The sequence below is a fragment of the Somniosus microcephalus genome, chromosome 4 (genome assembly GCF_052327205.1).
Source record: "Somniosus microcephalus isolate GS21.2 chromosome 4, FLI_Smic_1.0, whole genome shotgun sequence".
NCBI classification, from domain to species: domain Eukaryota; kingdom Metazoa; phylum Chordata; class Chondrichthyes; order Squaliformes; family Somniosidae; genus Somniosus; species Somniosus microcephalus.
Window position 1 is genome coordinate 195,277,868 of NC_140990.1, and position 20,484 is coordinate 195,298,351.

Consider the following 20,484-nt stretch of genomic DNA (forward strand, 5'->3'; position numbering starts at 1 on the left):
ATGGAAAGGATGGCAACCTCCATGGAGGAGATAACTCGCCAGGGTACGGAAAATATGGTGAGTGCTCATAAGAGAATGACATCTCTTATGGAGCGTTGGCCATCTGTTGAACAGAGAAACCAAATCTTCATGGAAGTCCTTCTGAGTAGGACTGCCAGTGCAGAAACGGGTCCCCATGGCCCCCTCGGCGCAACAAGGTGCTCTCAAGCCACTTCCAAGCACTGGCCCCTTCTGGCCTGTGCAGCTTCAGGTGAGTGTGCAGCAGCCTGGTGCTCATCATGCTGTTCCTGGTTCTGCTGGTGCTGCCTCTGCTGCTGGAGATCCTCTAATGGCAAGAAGGGAAGGAAAAAAAGACGTCCCATGTTTCTTGTAGATGCCTCCGCTGAGGAAGCGCTGAGTGAGGGTGGCGAGAGGGGCTTCCCAGGAGATCGCATTGGAGAAGTGTGTGAGGCTCCAACCTTCCACAGCTGTGCCTGAGCCTTGAAGAAGTAGCCCCAAACCTGCAACAACAAGGTCCTTCAACATATAAGTGCTGGCCCTTTAAATCGCAGCTTCTCCTGACCTGCAGCTGACAGCTAGCAAGCCGGCAAGCTTCACGCCAGCTCTCAGCAGCGGGGTGCCCCGCAGGCGGGTTTGATGTGGGGAAAGCCCCAAAGTCGCAACGGCCCCGGAGAATCGACTTCAACGAGGTAATTATTGATAATTAGTGTGCCGACGACCAGTCCAGCCAGCGGCGGGCGGGACTGAAGCGGGTCGCGGAGAAACGGCGGTCCGAAAGTCGGACGGGGCGGGGAATCAGGTGGGGGGGGGGTCCCGACCCGCTTTTTCACCGATTTTCAGCCCTCGGCCGCATGAAAAGCTGCCCGATGGCAGCCAGAAAATTGGCCCCACGATATTCTGAATTCAGGACCTAAAGTTTTTGTTGGAATTTTGCTACAGGAGTTGCTCACTGTTTATTCCCCTGAACTAATGTTTATCTTCTCCCAACTTTTCTACATTCTTCAGCCTTGCCCTTTCCCCTCCCCACAAAACCTGAGGCCTACACACAGCCCCCGACAACCGGGCAGGCAGGAAGTCACAACCACAGACTGCTCTACAACTGTCAATACGCCCACGGTGCAAAACAAATCTCTGGATGGAGCACCCACGCTTGCAGATGACTGGCCTTTGTTTTCAGTGATGTGTTGCAGAGAAAGCCTGGTACTTGCTGTGATTTCTCTCAATGGTTTCTTTTCAGACACCGCTCAGGCAGTCAGCTGACACCGTGAAGTGTGTAAGATTGAGGGGGAGTGATGCCCAGGACATTAGAGCCACACGAAATAATATCTAACCTCATCTGCACTATGGGAGTAGGAATGAAATGATTGAAAGACCAACCACTAACAGTGAGTTAATATTCAACACCAGAGTTTGTGTATATCAGAGGTTTACCGCACCACTGATTGTTTTGGCACTGGGATTTATGGATCCAATGTGGCATTCTCAACAACAACAACTTGCATTTATAAAGTGCATTAACCGTAGTAAATCAGCCCAAGGCGCTTCACAGGAGCGTAATCAGACAGCAAGCTTGCTGGGTGTTTACAGTGCCATGTCAACCAATCGCAGCATGGATATCATTGTTCCTGAGGCTTTTAGTCTTTCTGAAACTTTAATCTGTACATTGGGCATTATGATTCTGGTAAATAACATACCTCATAAGATCACAAGAGAAAAACAACAACAACAACAACGTGCATTTATATAACGCCTTTAACATAGTAAAACGTTCCAAGGCGTTGCACAGGAGTATTTTAAAACAAAAAATTTGACACAGATTCAGACAAGGATAAATTAGGGCAGGTGACCAAAAGCTTGGTCAAAGAGGTAGGTTTTAAGGAGCGACTTAAAGGAGGAAAGAGGTAGCGAGGCGGACAGGTTTAGGCAGGGAATTCCAGAGCTTAAGGCCTAGGCAACAGAAGACACGGCCACCAAAGGTTGAGCGATTATAATCAGGGATGCTCAAGAGGGCATAATTAGAGGAGCACAGATATCTCGGGGGGTTGTGGGGCTGAAGATGATTACAGGGATAGGGAGGGGCGAGGCCATGGAGGGATTTGAAAACAAGGATGAGAATTTTGAAATCGAGGCGCTGCTTAACCGGGAGGCAATGTAGGTCAGCGAGCACAGGGGTGATGGGCGAACGGGACTTGGTGCGAGTTAGGACACGGGCAGCCGAGTTCTGGATGACCTCAAGTTTACGTAGGGTAGAATATTGGAGGCCAGCCAGGAGTGAGTTGGAATAGTCAAGTCTAGAAGTAACAAAGGCATGGATAAGGGTTTCAGCAGCGGATGAGCTGAGGCAAGGGGGAGACGGGCGATGTTACGGAGGTGGAAGTAGGCGGTCTTTGTTATGCTGCGGATATGTGGTCGGAAGCTCATTTCAGAGTCAAATACAACACCAAGGTTGCGAACAGTGTGGTTCAGCCTCAGACAGATGTTAGGGAGAGGAATGGAGTCAGTGGCTAGGGAACGGAGTTTGTGCTGGGGACCGAAAACAATGGTTTCGGTCTTCTCAATACTTAATTGGAGAAAACTTTTGCTCATCCAGAACTGCATGTCGGACAAGTAATCTGACAATTTAGACATGGTGGAGGGGTCAAGAGAAGAGGTAGTGAGGTAGAGCTGGGTGTCATCAGCGTACATGTGGAAACTGACGCTGTGTTTTCGGATGATGTTGCCAAGGAGCAACATGTAGATGAGAAATAGGAATGGGCCAAGGATAGATCCTTGGGGGACACCAGCGGTAACAATGTGGGAGCGGGAAGAGAAGCCGTTGCAGGTGATTCTCTGGTTGAGATTAGATAGATAAGAATGGAACCAGGCGAGTGCAGTCCCACCCAGCTGAACGACGGTGGAGTGACTTTGATGAGGGCCATTTCGGTACTGTGGCAAGGGCGGAAACCTGATTGGAGGGATTAAAACATGGAATTGCGGGAAAGGTGGGCACGGATTTGGGAGGCGACAACATGTTCAAGGGCTTTGGAGAGGAAAGGGAGCTTGGAGATGGGGCGGTAGTTTGCAAGGACGGAGGGATCAAGGTTTGTTTTTTTGAGGAGGGGGTGATGATGGCAGATTTGAGGAACATAAGAACATAATAACATAAGAAATAGAAGCAGGAGTAGGCCATTCGGCCCTTCGATCCTGCTCCGCCATTCAATGAGATTATGGCTGATCTTCTGCCTCAACTCCATTCACCGGCCCTATCGCCATATCCCTTGATGCCTTTACTAGTCAGAAACCTATCGACTTCTGTTTTGAATATACCCAATAACTGAGCCTCCACAGCCCTCTGGGGTAGAGAATTCCAAAGATTCACCACCCTCTGTGTGAAGAAATTTCTTCTCATCTCAGTCCTGAATGGCCTACTCTTTAGCCTGAGGCTGTGGCCCCTGGTTCTAGACTCCTCAGCCAAGGGAAACATTCTCCCAGCATCCATCCTATCAAGCCCGGTATTAATTTTGTATGCTTCAATGAGATCCCCACTCATTCTTCTGAATTCAAGAGAATACATGCCTAGTTTACTCAATCTCTTCTCATACAACAGTCCCGCCATCCCAGGAATCAATCTCGTGAACCTTTGTTGCACTCCCTCCTTAGGTAAGGAGACCAAAATTGTACACAGTACTCCAGGTGTGGTCTCACCAAGGCCCTATATAATTGGAGTAAGATTTATTTACTCCTGTACTCAAATCCTCTTGTAATGAAGGCCAGCATACCACTTGCCTTCCTAATGGCTTGCTGCACCTGCACATTCACTTTCAGGAAGAGGGGGACAGTACCTGAGGAGAGAGAACCGTTAACAATATCAGCTAACATGGGAGCCAGGAAAGGAAGTTGGGTGGTCAGCAGTTTGGTGGGAATAGGGTCAAGGGAGCAGGAGGTGGGTCTTACAGACAAGATGAGTGCAGAGAGATCATGAGGGGAGATCAGAGAGAAACTGGAGAAAAATGTGAGTTCAGGGCTAGGGCAGGGGGGAACCTTAGAGGAAGTTTGGCTCAGTGGGCTAGGGGAAGGAAGGGAAGTGGCAGAGGCAGCTGAACGGATAGTCTCAATCTTAGAGACAAAGAAATCCATGAGCTCCTCACACTTGTTATCGGAGGTGAGGGTGGAGGAGATAGGGGAGAGGGGTTTAAGAAGACGGTTAGCAGCAGAGAAGAGGAGCTGGTGTTTATCTTTGCATTCCAGAATAATTCTGGAATAGTGAGCAATTTTGGCAGATGAGAGCAGGGTCCAATAGTGCTTTATCTGGTCCAGCCAGATCTGGTGGTGATGGCTAAACCAGTTGTCCGCCATATCCGTTCAAGTCTGCATCCCTTGGATTTAAGGGAGTGAAGATGAAAGCCGTACATGGGGAAATGGCCAGGGTGAGAGAGAGTAATGGTTTTAATAGGGACTAGAACATCAAAGATAGTGGTGAGGGTGTGGTTGAGCAGATATGTGGCTGCAGAAATGTCATGGTGAATGGAGAGCCAGAGGCTGGACAGTTGGGATTTCATAAGTGCAGCTGTAAGAGAGTTGGGAGAGAGTTTTTTCCAGGGGCGGATACAGAAGGAAGTAGGGTAGGGGGAGGTGGGACACACGCAAGTGTTGAAACTCCGCTTTGGGCGTGTTCTTGCTCGTGTATTTCCCAGTACCGACACACAGAGGACACTTCTCTGGGTCTTCTGGAATCCCAAAGAAAGGTGGTACCCACACAAGACACAATGGATCAGCTCAATGCCAGTGTTGCCCGCAGTAAACACAACTGTGTAAAATCCTCAGTGGTTGTATCTATAATTGCTGTGTAATATTGAATGAATAACAACCCATGTGGGTGTGCAAACATCAATGAAAATTTTATTTAAGCTCCATCGATGGGCTAGAGGGAAAAGGCACAGCCTGATGTGGTACTGAGCCATACAGACCAGAAGTGGATAGGTTCAATTTTCAGTCTGCGCTCAGCTACAAAAACATTTGAAGAGTGACAATTGGTGGCTTCATTCCTGGGCTGTGGTGGGAGTGGAAGCAGTCAGGGCTCCAGGTCTGGATTGCTATCTGCTGACCCCATGCTGGGTATGTGTGTTTTACATGAATGTGGCTTTGTTCATCTGTGCTGCCTCCACAGTGGAATGACCGATTGTCAGTCGCTGTTTCCACTCAGACATGAACAATGGTCACAGCAGGGTTAAAGGTCAGCTACTGACAATCAAGGAGCCAAAGCCCAACAGGGAATTAGCACAGGAGAGGGAAATAAAGGGAAAAGATGCAAAATTCATTTAAAAATGGGAGAATATTTTTGCACACAACATCCAGATCCTGCTTTATCTTCAACTCATCGATGAGCAGCATATATACAGCAGAAATTCCGGAGATAATGCTTGATGCAAGAAATGATCCAAATAATGTCACAGTTCCCATAACTGAAAGACTCCAGGAGTTAACTCCAGTGGACTGAGTGTGACTTTGTACAGGTTACAAAGGACCTCTTCTTCTCCTCTATCAGTTCATAATTTCATGTTCTGAGGAATAATATCTGATCTCACACTTTCGCCTCCAAATCTAAACACGATGACGATATTTGGAGGAAGCTCTGCCCATATTACAGCCCACTTGTCAGCAGATTTCTGTGCCCAGGATCACCAAACTGAGCAAATCTGAGTCAGTGTTTGAATGTGGTGGAGGTGCAGTATATAAAGACTGAACACCGCAAGGGAAAGGCAGAGCAAGAGAGAGAAGCAGCTCCTTTACTCTTAGAAACCAGCCAGCTGATCAACAAGAGGCAGAATGAAATCCTTTCTCCTCACCATTGCTGCAGTGCAGATCCTCCACTGCTCAGGTACGTACTGGAGAGAGCGGCACCTCATAAAGCAACCAGTTATTGGGAATGAGCTTCAGACAGCGATGTTTTACCAATGTTTCAAAAGGATTCACTGAAGAATGCTGGAGTGTTTTGTAAAACTTTCCTCTTCTCTCTGCAGGAGTACCAAGCCCTAAGGATGCTCTAAGAGTGTCAGTTCTAAAGCTGAACGAAATCACCGAGACCACCAATCTCTGTGGTATAACCAGGAGAAGAGGGACGGATGTAAGTGTGTCCTGGTCTAAGTGTGTTTCACTGTCTAAAGTCCCTGTTGGTTGATGATTCTGACTGTCCCATTGGAGGCATCTGTTGAAAATAAAGAGCTGTGTTGTTCTGAGCTTTATCTGACCAGAGTAAGACCACTAGATACGGTAACACACTAATGACCTGTTTCCTTTCATTAGATTTATCGCACAGGCAAATTGTCGTACAACGTGGATTTAACATTCTCGGTGAAAGAAACTGTCTGCTCCAAGAATTCTGGACTGGAATTTGATGATCCCAGCTGTCACTTCCGCCCCAAAAAGGCCGCTGTGAGTCCTGAGTTATATTGTAGATCAAAATCCCCATGTGTACTGAGTTATATCATAGAAAGGGCCATGCGAACTGGATTATATCATAGAAAGGGTCATAAGTGCTGAGTTATATCATAGAAAGAGCCATGTGTACTGAGTTATATCATAGAAAGAGCCGTGAGTGCTGAGTTATATCATAGAAAGGGCCATCTGTACTGAATTATATCATAGAAAGGGCCATGAGTTCTGAGTAGTATCATAGAAAGGGCCATGAGTACTGAGTTATATCATAGAAAGGGCCGTGAGTACTGAGTTATATAATAGAAAGAGTCGTGTGTACTGAGTTATATCATAGAAAGGGATGTGTGTACTGAGTTATATCATAAAAAGGGCCGTGATGTGAAGGAATCAGCCATATTCAGAAAAATACACCATTCTATAAAAGAATTCTGACTTTATTAAAACATGACATACTAGGTCTGGAAATCTAAAAACCTAACAATGGATAAGCTGTAAACAGCATACAGGCTATTGAGATAAGATAAGTTGTTGACACTGAATCAATAACCTTATTGAAACAGGAGGTTGGAGGTTCCTGAAAGTCGAATCATGGGAAAGAACACAATGGTATACCCTGTTAAGGTGCCTTAAACCAACACTTCGGAAAGAATCAGATAGAATTAAAGAAACATATGCCTTCGTAAAAATTACATCAAATGAAACACGGGAGACATGAGTCTGTGGCACACCCAGTTGAGGTGTTTTTAATTTACATGCATAAAAAGACACAAACAGAAGACTTTGGTAAGAATGACATCAAATAGATGCACCTGCTCCGCACCGTTTTTTATGATAAGCATCGAACACCTAAGGGTAGAGACATAATTCTTAATGCTACAAGCTGATCTAACTGTAAAAATAGCAGGGGTCAACAGAAAAATGACTAGAGATAATTAGCTTACATCAGCAGAAAACCTCAAAGGAAATACCACTGAGAAAGGGTATAAAAATTAAACTTTCAAATGGGAAGATAGATTCGCTGTAAAGGGGCAAAGCGATTCTCAGGCTTCAGAGGCAAGCTCTGTAAGTCTTCAGCTCTTTATATCTTGGGGATCAAGGTATTGTATTTGATTTTGGTGGATATCCTGGAATAAACTAAAAACATAAAACTCGAGAAGTTAAGATTTGAGAATGAGGATCTCTGATAATAGAATTGTAAGTTTTTTGTATTTGGAACTGTTAATGTTGCAATTGAAACACCAACTGTAAATTACATGTCAGTTTTTAATAAATCTATATATTTTTAGAATTGTCTCACATAGTACTTCTGTATCAAACTCGCGAACTCTTTCTCTGTACACTCTTTGGTGAGGCGTTGCAGAATTCTGGGGGAGTTTTCCGAACCCTCATAATATCCGGAAGATTACTGTCTAGCTAAACTTATTAAAAGTGCTATCTGGAGGTTGGTAACATCTTCAGGTTGTCCCTTTCCTTTAGGGAGAGATAGTCTGGACCTTTAGACCCAATTAAGCATCTTTAGGATTTGGCTACCTCAAACTTTAGTTGAAGGTGAACGTCTGGGGAATACGCCTGATCCGGGGTAGCCCTAAAGGGGCTAGGACTAGTAATTATCCTTTCAGTGAGTCCTGAGTTATATCATAGAAAGGGTCGGGAGTAATGAGTTATATCACAGAAAGGGCCATGTGTACTGAGTTATTATCACAGAAAGGGTCGGGAGTACTGAGTTATATAATAGAAACTCCATGTGTCACTACTGAGCATGTTGTCATTTAATTATTTAAGAAGATTTGTGTTTTATTTTGACAGGAAAATGGTTTTTGCAAAAGCCGTGTTGAATATTTTGCTGATGAGGTCTTTGACATCAATGTGGAGTGTCGAGGTTTGAAGACTGTTGACAGCAACAGTGATTCATCAGAGTCAAGTGAAAACAGTATTGAGGTAACCTCACAATTATACAAATCCGGGCAATGGGCTTTCTGACACTTGAAATTATTTACAAAATATCTCATTAGTCTCCTGTGCTAAACATATAAATATTTTAATACAGGTCAAAAGCAAATCAAAAGAGACATCACTCGAGGAGTCGTCAAATGTGAGTATAAACTGGGAATTTGTCAGATGATTTTCTTGTTGATTTCGAGTATCGACAATAAAATGTATAATCCTGGATTCAACTGTGTCAGAATGGAGTGTGAGACGGCAATTTATTTTAGTTCAAGCACTGGGGGAGAGGATTCAGATGCTCAATTCCTGTGGGGTTTCCAAAGGATTGTTGAGTTGACCCCAAATACAGAGGATAAGTTTGTTCTCCACTGAAGATAAAGTGAGCTGAATATCTACAGGACAGGACAATAGCAAGTGATGGCCTCATGGGAGCAGTGTCTCTTACATTCTCACCAAAATAGACACTAATGGCTGGTCCTTCCTGGAGGGGAACTGCAGGTTCAATACCATAAATCCCAATTGATGGGGAATGTCACCAATCATTAGTATAACCATTGACCCCACAGCCCCACAGCCCCACTGTACCAGGGCTGTGTTGACTATCGCTGCACTGCAGAACATGAGATGTTTGGTGAGGATTTCTTCACTCCAACACTCAGCCATTGGATCGCAACTCTGAGATGTCCAAAGCTAACAATTCTTCAGTTGTAATTTAATACTTAAATATTTTGTTTGGAATTGTATCATGGATCCCCTGTACTAAACATACAAATATTAATATTTTACTTCAGGTGAAAAGCAAGTCAAAAGAAACATCACTCGAGGAGTCTTCAAATGTAAGTATAATCTGGGACTTTTACTCAGTTGATTATCAACTACAATAAGCTGTTGAAGCCTGAATTCAGCTGTGTCAGAATCGAGTCTGAGGCTTGTATTTAATTAATTGTCCACCCAGAGACAGTGGGAGAGCAGATCCTGATGCTCAATTGCTATTGGGTATTCTCCAACCAGAGCCAGAGGATTGTTGAATTGACCCCAAGAGGATGAATTTGTTCTTCACTGAATTTTAGAATGTTCTAGAATCAGAGAGAACGTTCCCCCCTGACAACGACCATGGTATCCGGTCAGATACAACTGATGGCTTCATGAGTGCAGCATCATTTATATTTCTCCATCTCCGTCACATCAGTCTGACGATGCCACCTTCCAGACTAGTGCTTCCGATATGTCTTCCTTTTTCCTCAACCGAGGATTCCCCTCTACCGTGGTTGACATGGCCCTCTACCTTGTCCATTCTATTTCCCGCACTTCTGCTCTCACCCATTCCCCTCCCTTCCAGAACCACGATAGGGTTCCCCTTGTCCTCATCTTTCACCCCACCAGCCTCCACATTCAACAGATCATCCTCCACCATTTCCGCCACCTCCAGCGTGATCCCACCAACAAAGACATCTTCCCCTCCCTCCCCTTTCAGCATTCCAAAGAGACAACTCCCTCCGCGACACCCTGGTCCAATCCTCAATCACCCCCAACACCCCCTCTCCTTCGCACAGCACCTTCCCATGCAAGCACAGGAGATGCAACACCTGCCTTTTTACCTCCTACCTTCCCACTGTCCAGGGCCCCAAGCATTCATTCCAGTTGAAACAGCGATTTACTTGTACTTCTTGCAATTTAGTATACTGTATTTGCTGCTCACGATGCGGTCTCCTCTACATTAGGGAGACCAAACGCAGATTGGGTGACCGCTTTGTGGAACACCTCCATTCAATCTGTAAATGTGACCCCGAGCTGCCGGTCACCAGTCACTTTAATTTGGGTGGAGGAATAAGAAGGGGAAAAAGTCACTAGTGGGCGTCGTCTATAGGCCTCCTAACAGTTGCAACTCTGTTGGTCGGAGTATAAATCAGGAAATAGTTGGGGCTTTTAATAAGGGAACAGCTATAATCATGGGGGATTTTAACTTTCATATTGACTGGTCTAATCAAATTGGGCATGGCAGCCTTGAGGAAGAGTTCATAGAGTGTATTAGGGACAGGTTACTTGAGCAGTATGTAACTGAACCAACCAGGGGACAGGCAATCTTAGATCTGGTCCTGTGTAATGAAACAGGATTAATAAAAAATGTCCTAGTAAAGGATCCCCTTTGAATGAGTGACCATAATATGGTTGAATTCCAAATTCAGTTTGAGGGTGAGAGAGTTGGATCTCAAACCAGCAGACTGAGCTTAAATAAAGGAGACTATGAAGGTATGAGAGTAGAATTGACTAAAGTGGACTGGGAAAACAGATTAAAGTGTAAGTCGGTACAAGAGCAGTGGTCTACATTCAAGGAGATATTTCACATCTTTCAAGATAAATATATTCCACTGAGGAAAAAGGGAAGTAAAAGAAAAGACAGCCACCCGTGGCTTAGGAAAGTAATAAAGGATAGTATCCGACTGAAAACAAGGGCATATAAAGTAGGCAAATCTAGTGGGAGGATAGAAGATTGGGAAGCATTTAAAAGCCAGCAAACAATAACTAAAAGATTAATTAAGAAAGGGAAGATAGATTATGAAAGTAAACTAGCAAAAAATATAAAAACAGATAGCAAGAGTTTCTACAGCTATATAAAAAGAAAAAGGGTGTCTAAAGTGAACGTTGGTCCCTTAGAGGATGGGACCGGAAAACTAGTGGTGGGGAACATGGAGATGGCAAAGACGCTGAACAAATATTTTGTATCAGTCTTTACAGCAGAGTACACTAAAAATATCCCAACACTGGATAAACAGGGGGCAATGGGGGGGGGAGGAGCTAAAAACGATTAAAATCACTAAGGAGATGGTACTCAGTAAAATAATGGGACTTAAGGTGGATAAATCCCCCGGACCTGATGGCCTACATCCTAGGGTCTTGAGAGAAGTGGCGGTAGGGATTGTGGATGCATTGGTGATTATTTTCCAGAACTCCCTGGACTCAGGAAAGATCCCAGCAGATTGGAAAACTGCTAATGTAACACTCTTATTTAAGAAGGGAAGTAGACAAAAAGCTGGAAACTATAGACCAGTTAGCCTAACATCGGTGGCTGGCAAAATGTTGGAGTCCATTATTAAGGAAACAGTAACAGAGCATTTGGATAAACATAATTTAATAGGACAGAGTCAGCATGGTTTTATGAAGGGGAAGTCATGTTTGACAAATTTGCTCGAATTCTTTGAGGATGTAAAATACAGGGTGGATAAAGGGGAACCAGTGGATGTAGTGTATTTGGACTTCCAAAAGGCATTTGACAAGGTTCCACACAAAAGATTACTGATCAAGATAAGAAATCACGGGATTGGGGGTAATATACTGGCATGGGTGGAAGATTGGCTATCTAACAGAAAACAAAGAGTTGGGATAAATGGTTCATTCTCGGGCTGGCAATCAGTAGCTAGTGGTGTTCCGCAGGGGTCAGTGCTGGGACCCCAACTCTTTACAATCTATATTAACGGTTTGGAGGAAGGGACCGAGTGCAACATATCCAAGTTTGCCGACGATGCAAAGATGGGAGGGAAAGCAATGAGTGAGGATGACATAAAAAACCTGCAAAAGGACATAGACAGGCTAAGTGAGTGGGCAGAGATTTGGCAGATGCAATATAATGTTGAAAAGTGTGAGGTTATGCACTTTGGCAGAAAAAATCAAAGAGCAAGTTATTATCTAAATGGAGAGAAACTGCAAAGTGCTACAGTACAAAGGGATCTGGGGGTCCTGGTGCATGAAACACAAACAGTTAGTATGCAGGTGCAGCAGGTGATCAGGAAGGCCAATGGGATCTTGGCTTTAATTGTAAGGGGGATGGAGTATAAAAACAGGGAAGTCTTGCTGCAGTTATATAGGGTATTGGTGAGGCCACACCTGGAATACTGCGTGCAGTTTTGGTTTCCATATTTAAGAAAAGATATACTTGCTCTCGAGGCGGTTCAGAGAAGGTACACTCGGTTGATTCCGGAGATGAGGGGGTTGACGTATGAGGAAAGGTTGAGTAGGTTGGGACTCTACTCATTGGAGTTCAGAAGAATGAGAGGCGATCTTATCGAAACATATAAGATTGTGAGGGGGCTTGATCGGGTGGATGCGGGGAGGATGTTTCCACTGATGGGTGAGACTAGAACTAGGGGGCATAATCTAAGAATAAGGGGCAGCCCTTTCAAAACTGAGATGAGGAGAAACTTCTTCACTCAGAGGGTAGTAAATCTATGGAATTTGCTACCCCAGAGAGCTGTGGAAGCTGCAACATCAAATAAATTTAAAATGGCGATAGACAGTTTCCTAGCAGATAAGGGAATTAGGGGTTACGGGGAGAGGGCAGGGAAGTGGACGTGAGTCTAGATTCGGATCAGCTATGATCCTATTGAATGGCGGAGCAGGCCCGAGGGGCCGTATGGCCTACTCCTGCTCCTACTTCTTATGTTCTTATGTTTATGTTCTTATTCTCCGCTCCACTCCCACTCTTCCACTCCATCCTTGGCCTCTTACACTGTTCCAACGAAGCTCAATGTAAGCTCGAGAAACAGCAACTAATCTTTCGATCAGGCACTTTACAGCCTTCTGGACTCAACATCAAGTTCAACAATTTCAGACGATAACCTCTGCCCCTATTTTTTCACATGGCAACAGCTGATGATTCTGCCATTCCCATTTACACCTTATCTAGAGTCATCTTTTGTTTCGTAACTTGTCCCATTACCATCTCCTTTTGCCTCGCACCTCATCCCTTTTGTCTTTTAATCTCTCCTGCCTTCCATCCTATCACAGACCTTCCCTTTTGTTCTTTCCTCCCCTCCCCGCTTGCCCTGCCCCTACACATGCTGAAAATCTGTTACATAAGAACATAAGAAATAGGAGCAGGAGTAGGCCAATCGGCTCCTCGAGCCTGCTCCGCCATTCAATAAGATTATGGCTGATCTGATCCTAAGCGCCAATCTACTATCACAGAACCATCTCCTGAATCTAACAGAATTAGACACACGAAATAGGAGCAGGATCAGGCTACACGGCTCCTGGGCCCGCTCCGCTACCCACAGGGCCATGTCCGATCCGAACCTAGACTCATGTCCAAATTCCTGCCCGCTCCCCGTAACCCTTAATTCCCTTTACTTCTAGGAAACTGTCTATTTCTGTTTAAATTTATGTAATGATGTAGCTTCTACAGCTTTTTGGGGCAGCATATTCCATGGACATTCCACCCTCTGAGTGAAGTAGTTCCTCCTCATCTCAGTTTTGAAAGAGCAGCCCCTTATTCTAAGACTATGCCCCCTAGTTCTAGTTTCACCCATCATCGAGAACATCCTCCCCGCATCCACCCGATCCAACCCCTTCACAATCTTATATGTTTCAATAAGATCGCCTCTCATTCTTCTGAACTCCAATGAGTAGAGTCCCAATCTACTCAACCTCTCCTCATATGTCCATCCCCTCATCCCCGGGATTAACCGAGTGAACCTTCTTTGTACTGACTCGAGAGCAAGTATGTCTTTTCTTAAGTATGGACACCAAAACTGTATGCAGTATTCCAGGTGCAGTCGCACCAATATCTTGTACAGCTGAAGCAATACCTCCCTATTTTTATATTCTATCCCCCTAGCAATGAAAGCCAACATTCCATTGGCCTTCTTAATCACTTGCTGCACCTGCATACTAACCTTTTGAGTTTCGTGCACCAGGACCCCCAGATCCCTTTGTACTTCAGTACTTACAAGTTTCTTGCCATTAAGATAATAACTTGCTCTACGATTTTTCCTGCCAAAGTGCATAACCTCACACTTTCCAGTATTGTATTTCATCTGCCAAATCTCTGCCCACTTACATAGCCTGCCTATGTCCACTTGCAGGTTTTTTATGTCCTCCTCACTCACTACTTTCCCTCCCATCTTAGTATCATCTGCAAACTTTGATATATTACACTCGGTCCCCTCCTCCAAATCGTTAATATAGATTGTAAAGAGTTGGGGACCCAGCACTGACCCCTGCGGAACACCACTAGTTACTGATTGCCAGTCTGAGAATGAACCATTTATCCCAACTCTCTGCCTTCTGTTAGATAGTCAATCCTCTATCCATGCCAGAATATTACCCCCAATCCCGTGATTTTTTATCTTAAGCAATAATCTTTTGTGTGGCACCTTGTCAAATGCCTTTTGGAAGTCTAAATACACTACGTCCACTGGTTCCCCTTTATCCACCCTATATGTTACTTCCTCAAAGAACTCCAGCAAATTTGTCAGACATGACTTCCCCTTCATAAAACCATGCTGACTTTGTCCTATTAAATTATGATTATCCAAATGTCCTGTTACTGTCTCCTTAATAATGGACTGCAAAATGTTACCTACCACAGATGTTAGGCTAACCGGTCTATAGTTTCCAGCCTTCTGTCTACTGCCCTTTTTAAATAAGGGTGTTACATTAGCAGTTTTCCAGTCTGAGGGACCTTTGCTGAGTCCAGGGAGTTTTGGAAAATTATTACCAATGCATCCACAATCCCTACCGCCACTTCCCTCAAGACCCTAGGATATAAGCCATCAGGTCCAGGTGATTTTTCCGCCTTGAGTCCCATTATTTTACCGAGTACCACTTCCTTAGTGATTTTGATCGTGTTTAGCTCCTCCCCCCCCATAGCCCCCCGTTTGTCCAGTGTTGGGATATTCTTAGTGTCCTCTACTGTAAAGACTGATACAAAATATTCATTCAGTGTTTTTGCCATCTCCATATTTCCCACCATTAATTTCCCAGTCTCATCCTCTAAGGGACCAACATTTACTTTAGCCACCCTTTTTCTTTTCATATAACTATAAAAACTCTTACTATCTGTTTTTATATTTTTTGCTAATTTACTTTCAAAATCTATCTTCCCTTTCTTAATCAATCTTTTTGTTATTTTTTGCTGTCTTTTAAAGTTTTCCCAATCCTCTATCCTCCCACTAGATTTGGCTGCCTTATATGCCCTTGTTTTTAGTCGAATACTATCCTTAATTTCTTTACTTAGCCACGGATGGCTGTCTTTTCTTTTACACCCTTTTCTTCTCAGTGGAATATATATTTTTTGGAAGTTGCAAAATAACTCCTTAAATGTACACCACTGATCATGTATCGTCTTACCCTTTAATCTATTTTCCCAATCCACTCTACTCAATTCCACTCTCATATCTTCATAGTCTCCTTTAATCAAGCTTAGCACGCTTGTTTGAGATCCAACCTTCTCACCCTCTAATTGAATATGGAATTCAACCAGGTTATGGTCACTCATTCCAAGGGGATCCTTTACTAGGACATTTTCAATTAATCCTGTCTCATTACACAGGACCAGATCTAAGGTTGCTTGCCCCCTGGTCGGTTCAGTTACATACTGCTCAAGAAACCCATCCCTAATACACTCAATGAACTCCTCCTCAAGGCAGCCCTGCCCAATTTGATTTGTCCAATTAATATGATAGTTAAAATCCCCCATAATTATAGATGTTCCCTTATTACAAGCCTCAACTATTTCCTGATTTATACTCCGTCCAACAGAGTTGCAACTGTTCGGAGGCCTATAGACTACGCCCACTAGTGTTTTTTTCCCCTTATTATTCCTTATCTCCACCCAAACCGTTTCATTATCCTGATCTTTTGACCCAATATCATTTCTCTGTATTACAGTGATTCCTTCCTTTATTAACATAGCCACCCCACCTCCCCTTCCTTCCTGCCTGTCCTTCCTGATCGTTAAATAACCTGGTATGTTTCATTCCCAGGCATTGTCACCCTGCAGCCATGTTTCTGTAATGGCCACAAGATCATACCCATATGTAGTTATTTGTGCCATTAACTCGTCTATTTTGTTACGAATGCTACGTGCATTCAGATCGAGAACTTTCATATATATTTTGTGACACTTAGTTTCTGCTTTTGCCCTTTTTATTACTTTACCTTTTACTCCATACCTTCTGCCCCTTCCTGACACACTCTGGTTTTTAATTTCCCCACTGCTACCTAAGTCTGTGACCTTCTCTGTTGTCATTTTTATTATTTGCGCTCTAGGAACCTCCCCCCCACTAGTTAGTTTAAAGCCCTCTCTACAGCCCTAGTTATATGATCTGCCAGGACTCTAGTCCCTGCACTGGCCAAGTGAAGCCCGTCCCAACGGAACAGCTCCCTCCTGCCCCAGTACTGGTGCCAGTGTCCCAGGAAGCAAAACCCATTTCTCCCACACCAATCTTTGAGCCACACATTTAACTCTCTAATTTTATTTGTCCTAGCCAAATTCGCTCGTGGCTCAGGTAACAATCCAGAGATTATTACCCTTGAGGTTCTGTTTTTTAATTTGACCCCTAGCTGCTCATACTCCTTTAACAGAACCGGCTTCCTAGTCCTATCTACGTTGTTTGTACCAACATGGACCACGACAACTGGATCCACCCCCTCCCACTGCAAGTTTCTTTCCAGCCCAGAGGAGATGTCCTGAACCCTGGCACCGGGTAGGCAACACAGCCTTCGGGACTCTCGCTCTCGGCTGCAGAGAACTCTATCTATCCCCCTAATAATACTATCCCCTACCACTACAACATTTCTATTTACTCCCCCCTCTTGAATGGCCCCCTGTTCCACGGTGCTGTGGCCAGGTTGCTCATCCTCCCTGCAGTCCCTGCTCCTGTCCCCACAGGGAGTAAGAACCTTGAACCTGTTGGACAAGAGCAAGGGCTGCGGCTCCTCCAGCTCTACCTCCTGGATCCCCGTACCTGCCTCACTCGTAGTCACACCGTCCTGTCCCTGACCATGGGCTACATCTGAATTAATTAACTTCATAGGTGTGACCACCTCCTGATACACAGAGTCCAGGTACTTCTCCCCCTCCCTGATGTGTCACAGTGTCTGAAGCTCAGACTCCAGCTCATCAACACGGAGCTGGAGTTCCTGTGCAGCAGACACTTGTCACAGACGTAATCACCGTGAGCCTCAATAGGGTTCACCGGCTCCCACATCTCGCAACAGTAACATATCACCTGCTCCATTCTATGTAATTAATTAAATTTTTTATTGTCAGTTATGGACACCCTCTGCCCGATTTTAGATGCTAGTATCCCCTTTAATTAATTGGATTTAAATTAAATCAATCCCTCTAGTTACACCAGTTAAATGGTTTACCAACAGTCACTCTGCACCAGAAAGGCCTTATTAACTACAACCCACAGAGTTAAAGTTTGAAAAGAGCACCTAACACCCCACTTACCCTAACTCACACTTACCCAAACTCAGAGCACTCTTTGATGACTCACACTCAGTGCTTGCTCGCACTAGGACTGGTCTTTTTATACTGTTTGTTTGTTTACAGCCAAATGAGTCACCCCTGCTGATTGGTTAGAAAACTGGTTTCCACTGCCTGCTGTGCCAATTTACTCCTACTGCAGTGTAACCTGGTTTTACTCTTCTTAAACCAACAGAATCCCAAATATTTAACTTTTCCCCTTTACTTAAACTGCTTAAGTAATCTTATCAAGAATGATTTAAAGAGAAATAACAATTAAAGAACTCTCACACTTACCCAAACTCAGAGCACTCTTTGGTGACTCGCACTTACATCTCTAACTTTTTCCAGTTCTGACAAAAGGTCATCGACCTGAAATGTTAACTCTCTGTTTCTCTCCACAGATACTGCCTGACCTGCTGAGTGTTTCCAATGTTTTCTGTTTTTATATCATTTATATTCTGCTCATCTAATAGACAATCATTAATGGTTTTTGTGACAGAGTCAACAAACTAGAGACCAATTGACGGATAATCTCACCTTCATTAGTTTAACCATTGACCCCACAGCCCCACTGTACCAGGGCTGTATTGATTGTTGCTGCACTGCAGAACATGAAGTTTGGTGAGGATTTCGCCACTCCTACACTGAGCCATTGAATCGCAACTCTGAAATTTAAAGAGTTGCCACGTCCTCATTTATAATCTAATATAATTTAATCTTTAATTTGCAGATAATTCTTAAAAGTTGTGATTGTTTACAAAGTGTTACATTCACGCTCTTTGCTGAAGATGTAAATATTCATATTTTAATACAGGTGAAAAGCAAGTCAACAGAATTATCACTTGACAGCAACTCAGATGAATCATCGCTAGAGGAGACTTCAAACGTAAGTATAAACTGGGACTTTGTGTCAGATAATTGTCTACTTGATCATGATTATCAACAAAAAACATTGAACTCAGATTGAACTCAGTCCATCTGAAAATGACAATTCTGTTGATTTCGTTCACTACAGGAACACAATGATGATTCACGAGCCCGGCACTAACCATCAATGAAACTTCTGAAAGGCCGAGCTTGGTGTGAACACAAGAAGACCTCATTCAGATTAAAGAAGATGTGTTCAATTGTACTTTACTTGTTCATATATAAGGGGGGGACCTGGTGTTCCTGACTGTACATTTTACTGTAACTGGCAGATTCTATAGTTTGTAAATGTTCTGTCCTTTGCTGTGTATTGTTGTCTTGTGGATCAAATTAAAAATATAAAGAGAATATTTCCTGATGTCCTTCGAATGTTGTTTCTCACTTCACTGATCAGATGGGAGTTCAGACAGACACAGCGCTCAAACCAGCCTGTCATACACTTGTGACAATTTCCTCAGTCTACTGGTAGCTGCTGGTGAACTGGGGCTTTGCTGCTTGAAATCTGGTGTGGGAAGCTGGGCAAGTGGGACTGCATCAAGACTCCATTCTTCACCCAGGTGGAGGTTGGAGTCTTTGGGTTGTCTGATATTCAAAACCACCATCAACTTGGGGAAGTGTTTTGTGAGAAGGTAGTCCATCTTGGGTGGAAGTGAACACATATTTTTGAATCTTGTCTTGTTGGAAGCAAGGTCCCTCAAACTGGAAATAGTTATTGAGAAGCCAGCTGCATAAAAAACCTGTGACCTGATCAGATGGAAGCCATTGAAGAAGGGCTTATGGAGAAAGAATAGGAAACAATTGGAAAAATACAACATTAAAAATCTGATTGCGTGTTTACATTGAGTGATGTGACCATTATTTGAAACTCTATGGAACTGTACAAATCTGGAGTTGTCTTTCACTTCTTCACGGTCAACAGAAGGAATGTAAAGGGGAAGAAACTGTCAAGTTTTGTCGCCCTTTATTTTACCTCTTTAGAGTCACTGCTCTGTCTCCTGCCACCACTCTTCCTTCAATGGGTAGGTGGAAGGGTGTTATTAGAGCCACAGGCATCTCCACATCTGCTGTCCACATTAATCTATATTTATTATCTAAAGCTCCTTGCTTGAGATAATTGTTCATCCTGTTTTACACCTGCTGTAATCCACTTCCAACACAGACATTATGTTTTGTGTTAATTCTGTTCCATTTTCATTAAATTGATCAATAAAATGATTTTTTTTCCTGATAACAAACTTGTTTGATAGTTCATTCCCTGTTGAGTACATATTCCTCCAAAATCACAGACTAGTTTTATTTTGCGGGATTCTTTTAATGACAGAAATCACAAAAAAAATGACTGAACTGGCCATTTTTTGGAAACGGGGTTGTGACCAGCAAGATCAGGAATGATTGGAACTGTGAGTTACTGTAGCGTCCAATTACAGATAGTTTTATGCGGTTTGAACTGTGCCCAATTGGTACTGGGCAGCCACTGTTCAGGTCCTGCGGCAAACGCAATTTTTGGCAGGTCGGCAGCGCTGCTGCTGCCTGCGCGCACCAAAAGTATTGTAATGAGTTGGAGCATGACGTCAATCAATGTGCAACGCTGTGTTGACGTCCGCTCGTCCATTTTGGATATCACCGCTTTTATTATCGCCCTCGCTAAAGCACGCTAGAGCATGCAGCCGCTAAAAGTGTTTCAACCAGCGCTGACAGCCATTAGGAGTCTGGCAGTTCTTGGCAGATTGGAAACGAGGATCGAGGCGGACAAGTGGAAAACACCACAGGTTGATACCAGAACTTCAAACACCTCCTTTGCCAAGATTCTTCTTTTATACTTTCATTTTCTTGCCCATCATTGATGGGGGGTGGGGGGAGGTTCCATTTTCTTGCGTCTTTCCGGGAGGCCTACAGTGTTTGTGGGTCAGTACGTCAATGGGTGAACTCCATTGCAATGCATGAAG

General features: G+C 43.9%; 1 protein-coding gene across 1 annotated transcript; it reads left to right on the forward strand.

Moving 5' to 3' along the window:
• The first annotated feature begins 820 nt into the window (after window positions 1–820).
• Window positions 821–19,675, forward strand: LOC147120108 (secreted phosphoprotein 24-like). The gene is made up of 8 exons (XM_085983817.1): window positions 821–1,385; window positions 6,000–6,103; window positions 6,283–6,411; window positions 8,221–8,352; window positions 8,462–8,506; window positions 9,150–9,194; window positions 18,426–18,497; window positions 18,627–19,675. The coding sequence occupies exons 1-8, from the start codon at window positions 1,361–1,363 to the stop codon at window positions 18,657–18,659; spliced, it is 585 nt and encodes a 194-aa protein (XP_085839943.1). The 5' UTR covers window positions 821–1,360; the 3' UTR covers window positions 18,660–19,675.
• Window positions 19,676–20,484: the final 809 nt, after the last annotated feature.

Coding starts and splice junctions, on each gene's coding strand:
- LOC147120108 (XM_085983817.1), top strand. CDS start 1,361: ATGATTGAAAGACCAACCACTAACA. Junction 1,386..5,999: donor TGAAAGACCAACCACTAACA/GTGAGTTAATAT, acceptor TTCTCTCTGCAG/GAGTACCAAGCCCTAAGGAT. Junction 6,104..6,282: donor CCAGGAGAAGAGGGACGGAT/GTAAGTGTGTCC, acceptor TCCTTTCATTAG/ATTTATCGCACAGGCAAATT.